Below are 22,012 nucleotides of genomic sequence, written 5' to 3'. Positions count from 1 at the left end.
ATTCCTAATCTTGCTCCAGAGTGATGCTGACTTGCCTGCTCTCTGTTACAATAACTCCAAAGACAGCTGGTTCATCTGAACAGTCCAGGGAGCAACATGTTAGAATGATGGCACTAAGATTATCTCGATCTGATGAGCAAAGAAACACTCTGGATACTCAGGTAAGAGGGTGGAAGATAACCAGTGGCTACAGTTTCAGGAATCCAACAGTTTGAGGCATGCCAAATACCTCCTCCAAGGTAAAGTAAGAGTGCACCTTGCATCTCTGACCACAGATGAATAAAATAAATTAATAAAATGAATAAAACAGTTTGCCAGACCTCTTCCAATTTTAGAGGCAGCATGTACTGCACTTGAGTTCAGCACCAACTCATTTATCAGGTGACCTAGAAGGTTTCCCAGTTTTGAATGGATCCCACTGTAGGGCCAGAAAGTGTTCCACAGTGGAGTGCAACCATTCCCTTTGCAATTTGAAAGATTTCCTAGTCATAATACACAGAGTAGCAATACCTATATGACATAATTTTTCTTCTTCTAAGACAAAGTCCTCTATTGTTCTCTATTCAAAAACCCTCAAATACTCTATTAACAGCAAGAGTCTAATCCTTTGTGATCAATGGACTTCTTTCCACTCTGCCTTTGTCACGTTACAGGCTTCTTTACAGCAAAGTAATTTTAGGAAGGACCAGGATCAGTAATGGAAATGAAACATTGCTTATGTGACTAACCTTGTTAGAATCTAAAAGCCAGAATAAACAGAAATGGGAAAAGGAGGGGAAATGTCTTCATTACAAATACAAGTATAAGGGGGTGGAGTTACTTTTTATCTTTTCTTTTGCCCATTATTTGTGACTCTGCTCCCATCTGATCTATGCAAAAGTGTAGAGTGTTGTTTAAATATTTTCTAAGGTGGATAAATTTTTTTAAATGTTCAGTATTTAGAGTCAAATGCTTTAAAGAAAATAGTATGATAAAACATGATCTATATATTACATAAATCAAAACAAGACTCAGTGAATAAAAATCCACATTCATAGAGTTCTTTAATTTCTAACTGGCAAAGCATTTTAGCATATAAAATAAATAATTTACCCAATATGTCTATAAAGAAGAAAAGAGTGGATCCTGTTATTCATTTTGAGACTGAAATCAAAGTACAGAGGTTTTCTGGACAGCCTCAAAAAATTTAAATTAAAGTGAAGCCATACTATATAAAAGTGTCTTAGGCTAACCTGGTATGTTATATTAAAAAATAATTTCTATCCCCATCTATTTTGGCACCTGAAATTACTTTTTTGTGCTTTTTTTTTTTTTTTAAAGAGTGAAGCATTGTGCTAGGCCGGGGGATTTTAAAATGAGTAAGATCATAGGCTCTGTCCTCAAGGATACATACACAGAGCTATACACAAGGAATTATAGCATCATATGATATATTCTCAAAATAAACAAAGTCTTTGACAACAACAACAAAAAAGACTGATTACGTCAGAATAAGGTTATGTAAGAACTTACAGAAATGGTAATATATTTGATGGGACCTTAAAAATGAGATTAATTCCATGATGAAGTAAAAGAATGGAGAAAAGGATGATGAGGAAGCAAAGGGAATCCCAGAGAAGCATGAAAACTTCAGGGGATGTTCAAGGAAGAGAAGAAACCATCTTGAAAAGTGGTGGGCAATGGTCTACTTTTGTATTTTTGGTAGCACATTAATTTTACTGTGTGTACTAGAAATCAAAGTGCCCATAAGATAAAAGTAACACCTACCAGATCCTTGCATTTTCAAAGTCCAGCAAAATATATGACAAACTTTGTAATGGGAAAAGAAACATTTTTGACAAGTTAACATGGAATATTTAAATGTGTATTGTATTTGATGGCATTGTTTTCCATTATATCTCATGTATTGCATTTCTTTTATATCTATGCTTTTTTATTACTTCGGGGATAAGCATTTATATAAAGAGCATCATTTCTCCTAAAACACTAGTAGCAGCAGTTGGCATTTAATACCACTCTAAAGAATCATTTTCATAACCTCTCTTTAGGGAACTACATTTTAGGAGCAGAAAAAGTTTAGGGAAAATAAAAGCAGAAATGGGTATAGAGGGGCAAAAATTAGTGAGAAATTGCTGGGTGAATATCAATCACATTCTACTAGCAGAGTTTAAGTGCAACTAGATCTCAGGCATCCATCTTTATATATGGTAACTTTTGACCAGGGAGCTTACTACAAAACTGCAACTTTAATATGTCCATATAATAAAAGAATTTCTATCTCACTACCCGTACATAATAGCAACAATGTAATACTTGTCAGCATTCTTTATAAAAGGTGTAAGTCTTGCTAAATAATAATAACCATTGCTTGCTCAATAACATAAAATATGGATTTTGAAATAAAATAGAAATTATCCAGTAAAAACTATAAAGACTATTTTGAGTGCTTATTCTGTCAATCACTACGTTAAGTTCTCTGGATACATTCTCTTACTTAGTCTTTTCAACCACCCACCAGAGGGGTCTTTGATATTAATACCACTGAGACAATATAAAGAAGACCTGAATAGGAGCAGTACTAATACTAAAGACCCAGATATTAACCATAAAAACTAAATAACCATAAGAAAAGAACTGACCCAATATGAAAATGGGAAAATGACTTGAACATACACTTCACCAAAGATATATGGTTGGCAAAGAGGTATGTGAAAATATACTCAGCATCATTAATTATTATGGGAATGCAAATTAAGAATATAGTGAAATACCAGTATACAACTACCAGAATGGCTAAAATTTAAACTTTAAATTAAAACTAAATAACTGACAACAGCAAGGGTTAGCAAGGACGTAAATAAACTTGAACTCACACACTGCTGGTAGGAATGTAAAATGGTACAACCACTGTGGAAAACAACTTGAAGTTTCTTAACAAGTTAAACATATGCATATCATATGATCCAGCCTTTTCACACAAAATAATTACCCAAGAGAAATGAGAGCATATAACCACACAAAGACTTGTATAGGAATGTTTATAGTTATAACAGCTTCATGTTAGTAGTCAAAAACTGTAAACAACCAAAACGTTCATCAGCGGGTGAAAGGATAAAAATACGGTGGTATATCCTCAGCAATGGACTACTGCTCAGCAATGAAAACTGTTAATACACACTACAGCGTGGATCTCAAAATAATTATGCTAAGTAAAAGAAACCAGGCAAAAAAGAAATACATACTGATTTCATTTATGTGAAATTCTAGAAAATGAAACTAACCTATATACTGAGGAAAAGCAGATCAGTGGATGCCTGGGATGAAACAAGGCAGAGAAAGGCAGAAAAGGATTATAAAATACAAAGGGGAATGGGAAAGTGATGAGTATATTCATTATCTCAGTTTTGGTGATGGGTTCACAGCTTATCAAGCTGTACATTTTAAGTATCTGCAGTTTATTTTATGTCAATTATACCTCTACAAAGCTGTTAAAATGTATGTATTTACTTTTGTGCATCTGTGATATCTGTTTTTATTATGTTATTTTATTCTGTGAGAATTAACATCAACATTTTAACAATAGTTCTCTCTGGGTAGAGGAAGAATTAGGAAGCTTTAGAATTTTCTTCTGTGCGTTAATTATTTTCTCAATGCACTACAACAGTTATGTGTATTCTTTCAAAACCAAATGCTATTTTATATTTAATTTTTAATTGTCCTTTTAAAAATATGTATCTACATAGCAAAGACAAGAATTTAGAGCTAGTTTATATATTCTTCCTACATTTCTACAATATCTAATTTTTTAAATGAAGATAAATTTTATATTTAAAAATTTGTTTTTTTAAAAGACAGCACTGTTTTACTGCAGACTCTTGGAAATTTGCCCAATATACTGGCAATTATTTCCATACTTAAATTTGTTAAAACAATCAGGAAGTCAACTTATGAACATCCACTCTGGATGTGGACCTTTATTTACTCTCTCAGATGAATTGGTGCTGATTTTTGCTTTACCCTATTTCACCCCCTTGCCTCCCCCATTCCTTGGTCCTTGGACAGAAAAAGGTCAGAGAGGCAGGGCAAGTACGGTTTGCCCCTACCCTTTTCTTTTGCAAGTCACAGCCTACTTTTTTCCTACTTTTTAAACAGTATTTTAAAATTTCGGGAAGTAGTAAATTACAAAGGCCCAAGACACAAATCTTGCGTCGACGGTGGGGACAACGTCTGTAACTGTCGTCTGTCTTTTCCCAACCGCGACCCGCTCTCGCGCCCCGAGACGCCCTCCCCGTGGAACTCGGTGCTTCTGGAAGGGAAGGGGCGTGTGACGCAGTCGCGGTCGCTTAAGTCTGCGTTCTGATTCAGACCTGACGACCCCGGGGCCCACCGCTCGCTGAGCCGGCGTGGCTTCAGTTTCCCCACTTCTACAGGGGAGGGGCCATGCTGCCCTGTTTCTGGTCCCTCTCCAAACACATCAGCACTTCGCTGGTGTCTCTGCGCAGTGCGCGCCACGGATTTGCGTTCCCGCCGCGCTGGGTCCTGGGGCACCTCTGGGGCGCTCCGCCCGCCGCCCCCCGCCGTCCGCTGGCCGCAGCCGCCTCCTCCGGGGACCCAGCACGGCCCGCCTGCGCCCCCTCGCGGGTGCGCCAGAACTTCCACCCGGACTCCGAGGCCGCCATCAACCGCCAGATCAATCTGGAGCTCTACGCGTCCTACGTGTACTTGTCCATGGCCTATTACTTCTCCCGAGACGACGTGGCCTTGCACAACTTCGCCAGGTATTTCCTCCGACAGTCCAGGGAGGAGACTGTGCACGCGGAGAAGCTGATGAGGCTGCAGAACCAGCGGGGAGGACGGATCTGCCTTCAGGACATTAAGAAACCAGAACAGGATGACTGGGAAAGTGGGCTGAATGCCATGGAGTGTGCCCTGCTCTTGGAAAAGAATGTGAACCAGTCGTTGCTGGAATTGCACACTTTGGCTTCAGACAAAGGCGACCCCCATTTGTGCGATTTCCTGGAAACCCACTATCTAAATGAGCAGGTGAAGTCTATCAAAGAACTAGCTGACCACGTGCACAACTTGGTTAAGATGGGGGCCCCGGATTCTGGCCTAGCGGAGTACCTTTTTGACAAACATACCCTTGGAAGTGAAAACAATCAGAACTAATCCACAGGCTGCCTTCTCCACCGCCCAGGGTGTGCCAGGACCCAGAGTCAGCTGTTTAATGCTTTCCTGCCCTTAAAATGAACCTCTACCTTTTTATATTCTTCTGGTATACTGTCCCAATAAAGTGATTTGTAGAGAAAAAGTATTTAGCCCCATGTTAACACTGGCTTTTTGCCCAGCATCAAGATAATTTTCCTAGCCAAGGATGAGATGGTATAAAAAAGACTGCAAAAAAGGTACTGAAATTGATGCAAACTAAATTTATCCAGTTACCAAATATTATTCCAGTTCATGCCTCTTCACTAAAATTCCATGATTTTCAGTAAGTGTCTGTTATCTTCAAGACTTTATGCTAAAGGCTAAAGTGGAAACATGAGTAAGATGAATATGCAAATAACTAAAACAAGATGAAGAATATATAGTACTGTAAAAATCATACATGCAAAATTCTGTGACAACTTTTACCCTTTCCCAAAGTGTGATCTGTTTTTAAAGGATTTTGTCATCAAATAAATTCGAGAAAAGCTACATAAGGTATCAATGCTGGCCTTGGAAAGTCACAGTGTGTGTTAGCATTTTAAGGGCTCTGGGAAGACTTGCAATTAAAAACAAAAAAACAAGAAATCTTGGGGTGAGGGAGTGCATAATGATTTGCTTTTGATTATGCTGATCAGTCTCACTTTACATTCTGTCTTTAATTTGGTTTGTTTTGCTATGACATTGCTTCAGAAAATGTCCTCTTTAGTTCTTCTGAAGAACTACAGATTGCAACCCATTAGTATGCCAACACAGTCCTTGTTTAGTGAGTTACTATCTACCTTTGTTAAAATAGAATTTAAGTGAAAATAAGTGAAGTAAGGATATTGTCTCCTGAAATTCTTATCTTGTGTGTATGTTCATGTATTTATATCCTGGAGGGTGATATTTCTTATTCTATGTTGCAGCCAAAAAGACTTAGTAGCCATTATCCTAGATAATTATTTTTCATTCTCATCTTTAATCTCCCAATCTCCTCCCTTCCCCCGTCAACTGATTATCCTCTTATTTCACTGAAAATTTAGAATGAATTTCTAAATTTCTCCTCACACCTTCTCCTCACTAAATTGATCACATAGTGTGCATCTGTATTCAAATACAGAGCATTTTGTTCTGCTACAATGGTTGAAGCATCTATTTTGCTTTCTAAAACCAATCTCCCACTGTGCCCTGAATCCCAACTTGCCCACATACTCAAGGATACAAGGACATCACACCTACACCTGTCTTCTCACTTGCATGATCAATTTTGCTCTTTCTATTGGTTGGTTCCCATGAGAAGCAAAAATAGTGTTATCTGTCCTAATTTTTTATTCTTAAATGATTACCTTTGGACTTATATTCCCTCCAGCAAACACTAAACTACCACCCTCTCTTTTACAACAGAAGTTCTGGAAAAAGTTATTTCTGCTTCCTATCTCCAATTCTTCTGTTATCTCTTGGTCCCTACAAACTTAAGGCTGTGTTCACTGTTCACCACACCAATCTTTTTATTCTTCTGTCAAGATCATCAGTGACTTTTTAAAAATAAATCTAGTGATTTCTCAGCCTTCCTCTTACCCAAACAGCTAACAGGACTTCTCATTTCTTGCTTACTATTCTTTACCTCCATCTACCTTCCTACACCCCCTTCTCTTCCCGAACTTTAAACATTAGAGTGTTTCAGAATTCATCACACATCTGGATCTCTCCTCTTCTTTATCTATACTTGTTTTCTAAAGATCTCATCCAGCCCTGTGACTTTTATTTAAATATATATCTGCTGACAAATAACATGCTTGTATAGTTAATTTTTGCCCCCAGGCTTATATATCTAAATGTTTAATTGATATTTCCTCTCAGATGTTTAATAGACATCTCATAATAATATGTTCAAAACCATATTCTTGATTTTACCACCCTCCACAACCTGTTCAAAGTCCTTTGCTTCATAATAAATGGAAATCCCATTCTGCCAGTTTTTAAGGCGCAGTCATTCTTGAGTACTATCTTTCTCTCATAGGTTACACCAGACCTTCAGCAAAATCCTGAATTTTACTAGTGCCAACAATCTTCATCTTTGCCCCTTGGCTACAAATTCCCATCCTTTTTACCCCCTGTATAATTATATTTTAGGTTATACTTTTGACTGGTCTAACTGCTTCCAAACAGTAGCCAAAGTGTTTCTCTGTAAGTGTAACTCAGATCTTGTTACTTCTTGGCTCAGAAAACTCTCAATGGCTTCTACTCTCATTTGCAGCAAAAGTCTGAGTCCTTATCATGCCCAACAAGGCCCTCTGTGATTTGAGCCTCTGATACTTCTATGTGTACCATAGATAGACAGGTGTGTGTGTGTGTAAAAGTGTAAGAAGCAGTATAATTACAAGGTATATACTTAAAATTAGGTCAAAGAGGTATTTTCTCTTCCACCTGTCTCTTTCCTTTAGGGCCTGTTCCCTCTCTTTGGAAGGAACGCTTTGCCCCAGATGTGCACTCTCACTTCTTTTAAGTTTCTGCTCAAATGGCATTTTATAGAGACTTTACTATTATCTAATCTAAATCAGTCACCACATTTCCCATCAGTCTCCATCCCATCCTCGTACTCGGTTTTTCTCCATAGCACTTACCACCACCTGACACATTTTTTTTATTTGCTTATACTTTCTTTTCTCACTGGAACATGAGCTTTGTGGGGCAGGGACTTTCTTTTGTTCACTACCAATTCCACAGCTCCACAGCAGTACTTATCTTTATAGGTTCTCAACGACTGTAAGTGAATGACTAAGCAAGTGAGTGAGTGAGTGAGTGAGTGAGTGAAGATATCCAGAAGCCAGCTGGAAGCGCTGGTCTGCGTCATTCAAAAAGTTAGTATCAGAGAAGTGAATCTGGAAGTTATCCTCATAGAGATCATAAGTAAAACTGAAAAGACTGAACTGACAAAGAAGAGAGGAGGGAAAAGAAAGACAGAAGAGAGGAACCAAATATAGAAACTGGGAAAATTAGAGAGGCTCTACATCTAGAGGAGATTAGATAAAGAAGCCTTGACAGGATACAGAAAAAGAACATAAAAATAGCAAAACCAAAAAAGAAACAACAATGGAAGCCATGAGAGGAGAGTTTCCATGAAATGCTGCAGAGCTTAATGAGGTTATAGATTGAAAGGCCAACAGATTATATTCTATTTAAAGTTATTACAGAACAGTGGCTCTATTTCCCTGTGTTGTAAAATACATCCTCATTGCTTATCTATTTTATACAAAGTAGTAGTTTGTATCTCTTAATTCCATACCCTTATCTTGCACTTCCCTTTTCCTTCTCCCCACTGGTAACCAGTAGTTTGTTCTCATCGTAAATCAATACTTCAATTTTGAAAAAAAAAAAAAAAAGGCCATCAGAGATGGCAATCTGGCATAAGTCATTGGTTATTTCAGAATAGGGAATATAGAATTCTCATTTGAAATGTTTTTCTTTTTTAAGCAATTAAAGGTACCAGAGGTTAGAGGACAGCTGTGAATGCTGTCAGGACGAGGAAAGAAGCTAGTAAAAGGGAAAGCCTTGAGAAGCAAGTAATAGAATGAAGTTCCAGTGAAGAATGGAACACAAGATAAAGAACCCAGGTATGACCTGAAAGGGCATCCTCTCCAAAAACAGAATGCATAAAAGAGGGAGAAGGTGACATAAACTTTAAGATGAGAAAAGGGCAAATTGAGGGTGCTTCTACTGGCTGAGCTCAAACTTGCAAATAATGTAGCAAATGAGATTATCTACTGAGATACAGCTACCTCTATCTAGAGATATTTTAATTAACTTCATTTATCAGATATTTTTACAAAAATAGTAAATATAAGACTTTTTACAGATGGATATAATCTTTATTCTTTGTCTAATATTTATAAAGCAAAGACTGGAGTTTCACAAATCAAAAAGCATGGGCCTGTTATTGAACCAAGCAGAGGCTAGATTTCTAAACAAAAACCTAGTATACAGAAAGAAATGACTCCAAGCCCCTAAATATCATGATAGATTGTTTTACTCTTGAACACAAACACTCAGTGATGCCAAGATCCAAGGCCTTCGGACTTGCAGGAAAATACAGCATATTACCGTTAACACTAGTCACTCTTGAAAATCATCTTCCTTTACATTCAATCGTTAATCAGGTTTTGTCTAGTTCATGTAAAACTTGGTTGGAGAAGCATTTAGTCTGCATGCCAAGATATCCTAGGACAGACTCTGTGTGTGTGCGTGTGTGTGTGTGTGTGTGTATAAATTTCTTCATGAAACTGTGACCCAAAGTTCCTGAAGCCAACAAAGTTCACTTGATTTTTTAAAAATTTGAACTTCACCTTTAAGCTTTCCACTCTCAAATAAAAGGTCTCAAAGAAAACATTCGGCACCTCCATTGTAATAAAGAAAGATGAGAGGTGTGCATAGCAGAGAGAAGGGAGCATTAGACCTTTCACCCACCCCCTCCAAGAGTGAGTGCTCCAAGAGCCACATTCAGGAAGCAGACAGCTAGAAAACATGCCCAACTGCTAACCAGTCCTGACCAGGGTAGTGTCTCTGCCGACAAGAGACTGTTAGACATAAACTGCCAAGCAGCACTCAGTTTATGAAATAAAAAAGTGGCACAGGCTTTAGCATATGTTGTTAGGCATTCCTAAGCTTCATATTTCTATTGTGTAAGTTTAAGACACTTAATACTTATATTTGTTTTGGAATGAATAAATGAACATGCATGATATGTGTTTGTGTTCGTGTGTGTATGTGTGCTCATGCGCCTGCTAAGTGTCAGACAGAATTCCAATGCCCAACAAGGAGAGGGACTGTCCGACAGTCTCAGAGAACAGACCATAGATATGCACTCAGAGTTGGGCTCCTTCCAAGCCACCTGGCCAATTTCCCAGTACAGATGGTAGCCAAACAACCTCCTGAGAGAGGTATCTAATGCTTTTAGACAAACCTTAGTCTCTCTCAAACCCCTAAAGCCCTGTATTTTCATAGACTGAATTAGCAAAAAGAATTTCCAGTACCATAAAAGGACTGTTAGACTAATAAAATCCTATTGCATGACCTTTATGCAGATCCTAGACAGTACAGTCTGGTCATTAAAAGCCTGCACTTGAGAATCCAGAATACCTACATGAGAATAACTGCTCCACCACATATTAATGCATGACTTTGGGAAAAGAAGTTAAACTTTCAGAGATAGATTTCCCTCTGCCATAATTACAGCCTACCTCAAAGTATATTGGGAGACTAAATGTAATAAAACATACAACGTTCAACACACTGTCTGGTACATAGGAAACGCTCAAAAAATATTAGCTGCTTAGAATGGGTGTTTTAAAAAGGGAGAACATTCTGTGAATGTGTTTGTGAATATGTTTGCTTTTATACACAAAGACTATCTCTGGAAGGATAATGTCAGTTGCCCTCAATGAAGAGAAACTGCTAGCTGGAAAAGGGGCACTAGTAAGCCTTTCTTCATTACAGAGTCTTTTGTGTCTCTTGAAATTTTAACCACTTGAAATGATCACCTTTTTAAAAATCACGAAATTTTAATATAGGAAATAAATAGGAACTGCTATTAAGTTCACTCACTTCTAAGCAGAAAACATACACTGCATTTCTCTATAATGTGTCCTACATTAAATTAAGAAATAATCCAAATACAAAGTTGGAAGAGGACTGATATTTCTCTTCTTTTTTTTCTAGCCTAAGGCATTTCTCAAAATTGTTTGTTTCTTTGCTCTCTCCTTAGCCATTGATTAACTATTAACTATTAACTATCTGCTTGCATATCTATGGTTAGCCGTTGATAACTAACTATTCATTTCACACTGTTCCGAATGTATAAACTTCATTTAATACGGTTTAGTTAAATAAAAACAGTCCCTGAATAGCATGGTTCAAATTTCAGTTACCATGGTAAATTTACTGTGAGTAAACTGCATGAAGAACAAATTTTGCTGATAACTCTTTAGTCCACAAATGACTACATAAATAGCAGATGCACATCATGATTATGTACCAGTCATGTCACTTCTTTTAAAGTCTGTCAGTGACTGGTCACTGTGCATTTGTTATTCAGTTTACCTTCAGATAATAAAGCATATAGCTGTGTTGCCTCTTTGTCTCTCAGGAAAAAATCCATGTGACATTTTATAATATTGGATAATCTAAGGAGAAATTGATCAGAATATGAAAGTATAACAAAGGAATGAAAAGCAATAATACTGCTAGAGGTAAAATTGGATATTATTAGAACTTATTGACCTAACTGAGCAGTTACGACAAAAAGGATGATATCCCAGAGGAGTGACACCAGCAAAAAAAATTCATATTAAAAGAACTTTTGGAGATATTTCACAACATAGAAAATGCAAAAGATAAAATTTTGGAAATGAGTTCAAATTTTGAAAGGAATATGACAATTCATCAAGACATGAAAAAAATAATTTTCTCCATATGCTAATTTTCTTTATAAGAAGAAAAAGGCAAACACTGATCAAACTACACTTGATACTTTTTTCAAAGAAGTAAAATGCTTTCTCAGTGTTTCTAATGTTTTAAATTATAATGTATTAAATAAATATTGGTTTTACTATTATTTCCATTTCCCTTTACATTTATAATCAACATTAAAGGAGTAGTTAATGTTCAACAAAAAAAGTGTTTAAAGGTCACACAACAATTGTTAATTTTTCCCAGTGATTATTTGCATAGTTTCAATTTGCAAGATCACTTTTACAGCCCTGCACTAACTTGAAAACCTAGAATTATCTGTATATTCACCAAAGCAGGAAACTGATGTCTCCGTTAAGAACATCATTCTAAAGATTTTTTTTTCCTGATCTTTGTCAGGCATTTTCTTCATTCAAATAAATATCTTTAATTATTATACATAGAAAAATAGGAACCAATTTATTGTGAATTCAAGGAAACTAGAATTAGAGGCAGTGTTCTTAAAGTCTAATAACAATAAGTAATATTAGCATTCTACTGTACAATTCATACATTAACATATTTATTTCTCACAACAACCCTATAATTTAGATGTTATCTTGTATCACTGATGAAGAAACTGAGACTCATAAGTTGTTAAGCTAGACTCAAATTCTGATGTTTCTATTTCAGTTTCTGGGAGTTTTCACTATACCATTTTGCCTTCCTAGAAAAGACTTCTAGAACAGATCTATGCAGAGTTCCTCATCCGAGGCATTAAACGCAACATGCTTCACATTAATTGTCACAAATGTCAGCAGTACCTGAGTTCAGTTTCTTGGTTGTTAATTCCCTTTGTCATTTATGAGATATGTGTGTGTGTGTGTGTGTGTACCCACTATTGGGTTCATATGGTCATATGGAAAAATGATTCTCTTCTTGAAACAGGACTGAACAGTATTCACACAAAATAATTGAAGCACTTTTGTTTTCTCCTTATTGACATGAGTTAAGGAGAGTCTATCCAACATTGAAACAGGAAAATGTTTAATAGGTTTGTTTCAAAAGTTTTCTTTTGAGATTAATATAAAATACATTTGAAGAACACCTTGCCAGTTTTAGGATAAACCATGCTATTTCTGGCTACTCTGTGCTTTGAAATACCCAGACACTGTATGTTAGTAATCTTGAAAGGGCAAAAGACCTGTTTCTTTGATAACCAGAGGGGTATTTATAAAGAAGATAGAAACAGCAAGATAGAAATAATTGGGTAATCTCAGTGTCACAAACCCGAAGGAATTTTAATGACAACAGACTTCTAATTAGTAGCATGCTCTTTCACTAATCCATCACTAATCTCATACAGACTGCATCCAAAGGGGTAGGGAGTTGGAAAGAAGTGAGGTGCTAAGTGAATGAACCTATAGGATAAAACTCATGTTGGAAATCTGTGAAACATAATGATTTAGTAAGTAACAAAAGGAGCTGAGTTCATTATGCCACACAGGGAAACTGGCCAAGCATAAGTGAAGAAATGATCATTACAAGGAATGAGGAATTGAGAGAAAAGTTAGTGGGAACACAGAGAAGAGTTACAATTGCCAGGGAAGGAAAAGGAATCTTTTCACAAAGTGTTTCTGATTTAGTCAGAAACCTAATAACCATTCTTAACAATTTCCCTTACCCTCACCTTCATATCCAAACTGTCACCAAGCTCTGTTAATTTTTACCTTCTAAGCATTTCCTGATTGTGTCCATCTTCTGCCTCTTCACCACTAACACTTTAGTGCAAGTCACCATGATCACTCTCCCAGACTCACTGTTACCCATGATCATACTCTTTAACAGTGTTGCATTGCTCTTGGGAAAAAGACAAGAGTATTTAACTTGGCCTGACAGGCCCTGTATGGTCTGCCTCTGTAACTTCAGGTCCCGCCTCTTTGCTCTCTCTCTGCTAGCAGCACTGGCATTATTTTAGTCTCTAGATTCACCACGCACACTCCTGCCACAGAATCGTGACATGTTGCTCCATTTGTTTCCTTTCCCCTTCTTTGTCTGTTTACCTCCTACTTGATCTCCAACTCTGCAACTGTCATGCAAAGAAAAGATTTTCTATTTGCCCCTCCAGAACCACTCTCTGCTCGTCCCCACCTCTCTCCATTCTACCCTACAAGGACACATCAATGGGCTCACTTCCCCTGTGGTCACATCAAGGTATTTGTTCTCCCAGCTCCCTCCTTTTAATGTCACTGAAGGTTTGCAGCATCTCTCCACAGAAGCCATGCCTCCTGTGAGGAAGGCAGCTCCCTCTACTTAGCCCCGCTGTCTCCAGGTTCTAAAAAACCCCTCTAACTCTTGCTTTGGGTGGAAATATCCAGCCCAATCCTTGCCCTACTCCCTCACCACATCTTTATAAACAGTTGCTTTATTATAGTCTCTTCATATAATCCTATTTGACTGTTCCCTATGGTCTTGTTCCTGCTTCTTTCCCCTGGATGGTCTCCTGAGACTGGTGCCCTCATTCCAATCCATGCAGTTGACAGTCTTGACTGCAATATATTGGACTACTTACAGCTCCCTGAGTGTGTCTTTATTACCCTTATATCTTCCTTATTATTCACCTGCCCCAATATCTACCCCACAATTCAGAAGTATTCTCTACCTGAAAGCTTTGACATCTTCAACCTGCAACCTTCTGGTTTGGGCAGTTATTTGAACTCCCATAGCACTCTAGCTGTCTATATCATGGCTTTTATCACTCTGTGATTAACTATTTATTCATCTGTCTTCCCTACAAGGCTCTGATCACTAAGTCTTTAGTTTCGAGTCCCCCAGGGCCTAATAAACTGCCTGGTATATGATAGCTATTCAATAAATGAAAACTACAAAGCTGTATATAAAGTCTAGAAAGCCTTACTATAATACATGAAGGTACAGTAAATTATCAACAGCCTTATCTCTCTCAAGACAAGTTTTTTCTTCAGATACAGTATCTCAGTAAGAATATAGTTACCAGAGCCAAAATCGTGAAATAAGTGTACAGAATTATGTAACTGCTTTCATCAGACATTTATTCCTTCTGAAAAGAAAATCTTTAAGCTTACTTCTCAATCCTTCTTTACTGAGCTGAGCATTTTATCCCTTCAGTGTTGTCAAAGAAAATGTGAAACACTGAAAAGCAAGGATGACCCAGAAAACTAGGTAAAGAAAGGTTTGCGAAGGTTTGGGAAGGTTTTTCCAGGTAAAACATTATGAATTTTTCATAGCATTGCTACTCCCATACCACCTGCAGTATTGATGCACATTTACCACTTGTTTAAATGCTTTTAGTAAAATTATTTTTCTCTTTTCTTGTGTGGCCACCTCTTCCTCTCTCCTCGCCCATTCAACTACATCATTTTGCACCCCATTCTTTTGAGAATGTTATGGTGTGTCAACTAGATTTCCTTACCCCTTTCAGGACTAAAGTGCTTATTCCATCAGTTGCTGGGAACGTTGACAGTTGATAGCTCCCTTCTAAGGATTACCCTCAGCTGGAAAGAGCTGGAGCTCCAGCACACCTCCTTCCTGGGGGCAGTCCACATTTAATGACTGGTTAATAAAGAGGGTTAGGAGGGGGAAGGCAAACAGAGAAGCTAGAGCAAAAAGACTCCAATCCAATTTGGAATGACCGTGCAGGAACATCCCCAGCTCCAGAGGTCTCCATGGGATCAGCCGAGCTGCTGTTGTGGTGGCATCCCAGCCCAGTCCCTCCCTCAGCTTAACCTGTTTTCCTTCATTACCCTTCAGTGGTTGACCCTAGGAGCACTCCTCCATAAACTTCCTGCATGCCAGTCTCTATCTCTGAGTCTGCCTTCTGGGGAATCTGCGAAAGCCCACAAGAATAATCTCATGTAAATAAGCTAGTATGAACTCTTCTATGTGTCCTTCCATGACTATTTAATCACATGCAAACATATATGGGCATATACATATTCATATGTATCATAAATGTATGATTTTTCTATTTTTAAAATGGGGTCTTATTATAAATTCCTTAATTTTCCCTTTCAATAATACCTACATAACTCCCTCTAGGTAATTTGCATAGCTTCATAGCTTTAGTTCATTGTTTTAGCAGCTAAATAATATTCTATGGTATAGACATATAATAGTATATTCAATCATTCATCTTTTGATGGGCATTCATCTTGTTACAGTATTTTTTTATTTTGGCTTCCATGAAAAATGCTGTAGTAGTATTGTACATATGCCTAACAGACTGGTGCTTCTATTTCTGTAGTGATGTGGTATATTTATACAATGGAATACTACTCAGCCATAAAAACCGACAACATAATGCCATTTGCAGCAACATGGATGCTCCTAAAGAATGTCATTCTAAGTTAAGTAAGACAGAAAGAGAAAGAAAAATATCATATGAGATTTCTCATATGTAGAATCTAAAAACAAAAAACAAAAACAAACAAACAAAGCATAAATACAAAACAGAAACAGACTCATAGACATAGAATACAGACTTGTGGTTGCCAAGGGGGTGGAGGGTGGGAAGGGATAGACGGGATTTCAAAATTGTAGAATAGATAAACAAGATTATACTGTATAGAACAGGGAAATAGGTAAGATCTTATGGTAGCTCACAGAGAAAAAAATGTGACAATGAATATATATATATGTTCATGTATAACTGAAAAATTGTGCTCTACACTGGAATTTGACACAACATTGTAAAATGATTATAAATCAATAAAAAATGTTTTTAAAAAAAGCAGCACTAGGTTCAGGAGTATGTATATAGTTTGTCCTAACTTATATTTCCAGATTTATTTTCAAAACTGTATAAAATTCACATTAATGTGAAGAGTAATTTATGAAGTGATTCTATACATCCCACTTTGATATACTTCTTTCTTGTCCTCTAACATAGCCAAGTGATTTTCTATGAACTCTCTTTTTCAGGATGAAAATATAGAAAAGTCCCCAAAACACTCTTTTTAATAACTTTTTAACAACTAACAAAACATGGAGAACATCTTTTAAAAGCAGAAGTACTGCTTTCAATGCAAGACAAGTCTAGCTTTCTTCTAAGTTAGTGTTAAACAGAGTTAGAGATCATCAGTCTACTTAATTTTATCTGAAACAATTTCTTTTTTTAATTCAGGCTGTCTTAAAAGAAATCAAATGCATCCAACCTCTTTTCCCTCAGGAATTGGTATTGGAAAGTGTCTGTATGTATTCAAAAATCAGTGATAACCAGTAAGAATTATTAGAACCAGAGATTTCTCAGGATCCAGGAAATAAATGTTGGTTTTTAAAGGCAGAAAACAGCATTTACTACATTCAAATTTTAAATGCACTCAGGTGCAAGATTAACTAAATGTTGCCATCCATGATTTCAAAAGCAAATCATTAAGGAAATTTTAAAAACATGATAAAAAATACTAAGTTCTTAAGTGTATTTCCCATGACATACAACACAATGTATATTACACAAAGCTCAACTAGTATGCCATTTGACATTTTGTTGTGATTTTCAAGTAAAACAGTTTTCCTCTTCGTTTTAGCTAAATTAGAAATTTATGAACTGAGTATTCCAGTGTAGCATTAATGTAAATAAATACAAATCTACGACAAGAGTTAATCAAGTTGAGTTGAACAATACATTTTCCCAAGTACATTTTGCACAAAACCACAGGCTGAGGAATAATTTTTTTTTTCAACTTGGCATTTTCAACTTGAAAAACATTTTTACCAGGTAACATCAACACTATTTGTAAGCTCAGATTATTGGTTGCTAATGTTAGGACACCATCTTGTGGATAAGGGGTCTAATTTGGAAAACTGTCTATTTGAAATCACATAAGAAAAAAGTAAAAAAAAAATCCTAAGTATCACAGAAACTAATCCATAGCTTCATCTTTATTTTATTAGCATGTCTACATATGGTAAAGGTTAAGAAAAGAATACTGAATAATTTTTATCAAAAGAGTTTTTTACCCATTGTGCATCAGCTAAAAACTAAATGTTATATTCCAAATAACTACGTATTAGAAAAGCATTTTAATGTAAAATTTTTACAGAGAATTAATGAAATCCTTATTAGTAAAGGTAACTTTTATTTAACAGTATACTTTAGTATCAAACGCTTTAAATAAGTTGTAGATTCATTGCCTAGGTGATGTTCCTGGGCTTCATATGGTCCATATTGACAAGAATATATGAGGTATATGAGAATCTCAAATATTAAATTGATTTTCTCTTTAAAATGTACTAGTATTTCCTTTAGCCTCTCTAAAATTAAGAAATATTTAATACTTATAGTGATACAGTTGGCCTTTATAAAAGAGAAATAGATTAGCAGAGGACAGTACAAGTGTCTGGAGGGCTGGGGTGTCTGGGTTGACTAGTAAGTCACCCACCTTGGACAAATCAATTCACTCATTATGTCTTAGCTATCACAGCTGTCAAAAGGAATAATAGCGTATCCACAGAATGTTGGCAAAGATATAAAATAGTATGTGTAAAATTTCTGAGTCTAGTATAATATAGGAAATGAAAAGAGAAACCGATCTGATTTTATTCATCGAATCCCTGACCTCTGAAATAACTACGGTTTCTTTAGCACATTTTAAAATTCTGTGGATCACCCCTATACCCTGCCAACATATTTTCTTTTCATAAGGTATTTTATCTGGGTTCTGTTACTTGCAATAAACCATCCTGGCTGACACACCAGCCATGTGACTTGGGGAAAGCAATTACACCCACTTAATGGAGAAGGGATTGAAAATGCAGGTCTGGGTTTGAATTCTGGCTTCTTCATTTACCAATTGTGTTACTTTGAGTAAGTTTTTGAGCTTTCTGTGCCCTGGTTTTCTAATTTTCCTCTAAGGGTTCTGAAGAGTGCTACATTAAAGTATGTAAGGCATTTATCACAGTGACTAGGCTATGTCAAGTGGGACATGGCAAAGAAAATCGTAGTTTATCATAATTATTATAAATGGGTATTATTTAATTTGACCTCCTCCCAAACTTGAAAGTAAACCAGAGCATGAAATATCCATCACTAACAAAATTTGTAAAAGAAATACTGTTTTTCTGCACTAATTCCCATAAAATATCTGGTTAGGAGATAACTTAAATGGTACTTTGATGGAGTCTAAATTGATTTTCTTGAAATAGCTGAAGCTTTAAACTAACTTCTAATTTCCCTATTACATCACAGTATGCAGAAAACAGTACGTTCAACTCTTGGAAAGAGTTGAATCTTCACAGACCATTAGTCTATAATGAAAATAATTTATGAGAATCTTTAACTTACAAAGGTGACTTGCCTTCTCTGTAATGGATTTCAGGCTGCTACAGTTAATGTGGGGTCAAGGTTCAGCAAAATGAAGACTGTTCAAGTATGTTAGTCACTAAACTGATCAGATGTCTTGATGAAGGATCCAGAGAAATACAAAGATAGCCTTCAATCTCTCTCTTCTTACTATAAAATCCTTTAAAAATTAAAAATGCTGATTGGATATTTTGGAAATTAAATAACATATTGTTTGCAGCCACATATGTGACTATAGATTTATTGAACTAAAAATCCAGTTAACTAAAACAAAAGCATTTCACAAATGGACAAAAAAGAAGTCTCAGGAAATAAGTCAACAAGTCCCTTATGACCATTATTTTCTTTTATAAATAAATTCCTGAACTCCCTTTAAGGTTTGGATCAATTCTTAACATTTTCCTGAATTCCTCCTTGTCCATCACAATTAGTAATGACTGTACTAGGCCATCTTATATTAGATTTTATTCCACATTTATAAGTTGGCAGCAAATCAAGACACTCCAAGCAGATTAATAACCTAGGATTCCATTAAGTCCAAAGCCTTTAAATATAAATTTCTCATTTAGAATAGCTAATTCATGGAAACAACCTAAATGTCCATCAACAGATGATTGGATAAAGAAGTTGTGGTACACACACATAAAAACAGCAGAATACTATTCAGCCATAAAGAAGAATAAAATAATGCCATTTGCAGCAACATATATGGACCTAGAAATTATCATACTAAGTGAAGAAAGTCAGTCAGAGAAAGGCAGGTATCATATATCACTTATATGTGTAATCTAAAAAAAAACAACACAAATGAACTTATTTACAAAACAGAAACAGACTCACAGACAGAAAACAAACTTACAGTTACCAAAGGGAAAAAAGGAGGTGGTTTGAGGGATAAATTAGGAGTTTGGGATCAACAGATACAAACTACTATATATAAAATAGATAAACAACAAGGACCTAAAGTAGAGCACAAGGAACTATATTTAATAGCTTGTAATAACCTATAATGAAAAGGAATGTGGAAAATGATATATATATGTACAACTGAATCACTATGCTATACACTGGGAACTAATATAACACTGTAAATCAACTGTACTTCCATAAAAATAAAAAATAAATAAAAATGAAAATGAAAAATTAATTTAGCATTTACCTTGGAGAGAGAAACTAGATTTTTTTTATATTCACAAAAATGTAAATCTCTTTTTTCATATTTAGACTAGAGGATTTATTACATGCATAATATCTGAGCTCATTTGGATTATTTTTCATTTCACATTTTTCTCAATCACAACTGGATCATATTACTGACAGTGAAAAAAAATTAAAGGTTATATACAGGAATATAGTTCTGAATTCTTTTCCAAAATAGATGTATTTTATTTTCCTGGCTTCTGAGGTAGCAAAACATTTCCAACCTATTTACAGTTTTTGTTCTTGCTAGAGTTTTCTTATATAGTACTGTGAACAAGCAATGTCTTGGAAGGCAATATTAAAGGGCTTAAACTTTAGGCAAAATGAAATACTTTTCTAGTAAATTGCATTCTTTCCATTTATCATTAATTTTCAGAAATTCTGCTTCTATGACTGCTGATTTCAGGTGATTGCCAACTGATTGGTTTAGGGCGGTATCATGGCCTACAGTGTGCCTTTTATGTCATTGTTTAGATGAATAAAGGTTAAGGGCAGTTTTCATTTTGAAATTTTTAGTTATAGAAACTGACTATGTCATTAGGAAATGTTGTGTGAGGAGTCACATGTGGAAATCCAAGGTTTCCTACAGATTGGCTGCTAGGATATCCAGCCCCTTAATCTAACTCTTCCAAAAATGTTACCTCCCGCTACACCTTGCACATTGATACAGGTAGGGACTTTGATGAACTCAAAATAGTAAGTTGGCAGTGAGGTGGTAAGTGTTTTAAAATCATCCCTATGTGCCACCTGCTCTCAGGTACTGATACAGTCCTCTAGAGAAGTTATTTGAAAAATCATGATATATTCTGTTATGTCCCCATCTCTATCCTTTGAAAATCATTATCCTAGCATGTTAACACAATGTTGAGATATAGTAGGCATTTAATACAGATTTGTGGATTTCACAAGGACTTTCTATGAATCTTATGTTTTCATACCAATCTCAGATTTCTTTCTTCCTTTGATAACATATCTCCCTACTATGTCTCATGGCAAAAGAATCATGTGTTTCAGTGAGCCATATTTTGAGGTACTTCCTAATATACATCTTTTAATAATTTCAAATATAGCATTTTTGCTGCTTGGTTACACTGTTTTTAAACTATATTTTTATATACTCAAACTATGCACTTAATAACTTTTTATTGAAATCAACAGTGCATTATATCATGAGGTGATTCATTGGCAGCAAAGATTTGAGAGAAATATTCTGCATATTACATTATCGCTTTCCATTGAATCCAGATTGATTCAATGCATTTATAGTAAGAATTCTTCATTGAAAGCAATGGAGCTGAGCCCAGATTAAGAATGCACCATTGCTTTCTAAGAAGTGCAATCATAAAACTTATTGTATTTAATGTCAGGAGTCTCTTTCACCTTCCTATAACATGTACACTGTCCTTTAACACAAGACAACTCTTTTCTTGCTCTCATGAAATATTTCTGAAATGTGCTGCACAGAAAGCTAAGTTCCAGTCAGGAGTATCTGATGATTATTGCTACAAATAGTAGTTATAATAAAAGAAATAAATTGAAAATGGCTTTTTATTGTTGTTGTTGTTTACTTTTTTAATTGAGGTTCTTATAATCTGACTGTTCTACCATTTCACTTGTGCACCACAATCCAACAGCTGAGATAATATTACAAGACTATTCTTAGAGGGGAGAAAAAGCAAGTCTAAGTTACTTTTTCTCCAGTCCTGGTTATGAGTTATGCTGAGTTGTTCACTCACCTGATAGTTGTTCTCCCTGGTGACAGTAGACACACACACTGATATCTAGAAAATGGTTGAGGGGCAATATGTAATTGGAGAATAATCAAAGGAGAAAGAAGGTCTC

The 22,012-nt window shown here is 35.9% G+C and overlaps 1 protein-coding gene across 1 annotated transcript; it reads left to right on the top strand.

Moving 5' to 3' along the window:
- Nucleotides 1-4,366: 4,366 nt before the first annotated feature.
- On the top strand, nt 4,367-5,710 carry FTMT (ferritin mitochondrial). Its single transcript, XM_006216506.2, has one exon. The coding sequence runs from the start codon at nt 4,441-4,443 to the stop codon at nt 5,167-5,169; it is 729 nt and encodes a 242-aa protein (XP_006216568.2). The 5' UTR covers nt 4,367-4,440; the 3' UTR covers nt 5,170-5,710.
- The last annotated feature ends 16,302 nt before the right edge of the window (nt 5,711-22,012 follow it).

The sequence above is a fragment of the Vicugna pacos genome, chromosome 3 (assembly GCF_048564905.1).
Source record: "Vicugna pacos chromosome 3, VicPac4, whole genome shotgun sequence".
In the NCBI taxonomy this organism is placed as follows: domain Eukaryota; kingdom Metazoa; phylum Chordata; class Mammalia; order Artiodactyla; family Camelidae; genus Vicugna; species Vicugna pacos.
Note: the sequence above shows the minus strand (reverse complement) of the source record. Positions and strands in the feature narration are given on the sequence as shown.

Excerpts from the sequence above, each read along its gene's own strand:
- FTMT (XM_006216506.2), top strand. The coding sequence starts at position 4,441 with ATGCTGCCCTGTTTCTGGTCCCTCTCCAAACACATCAGCACTTCGCTG.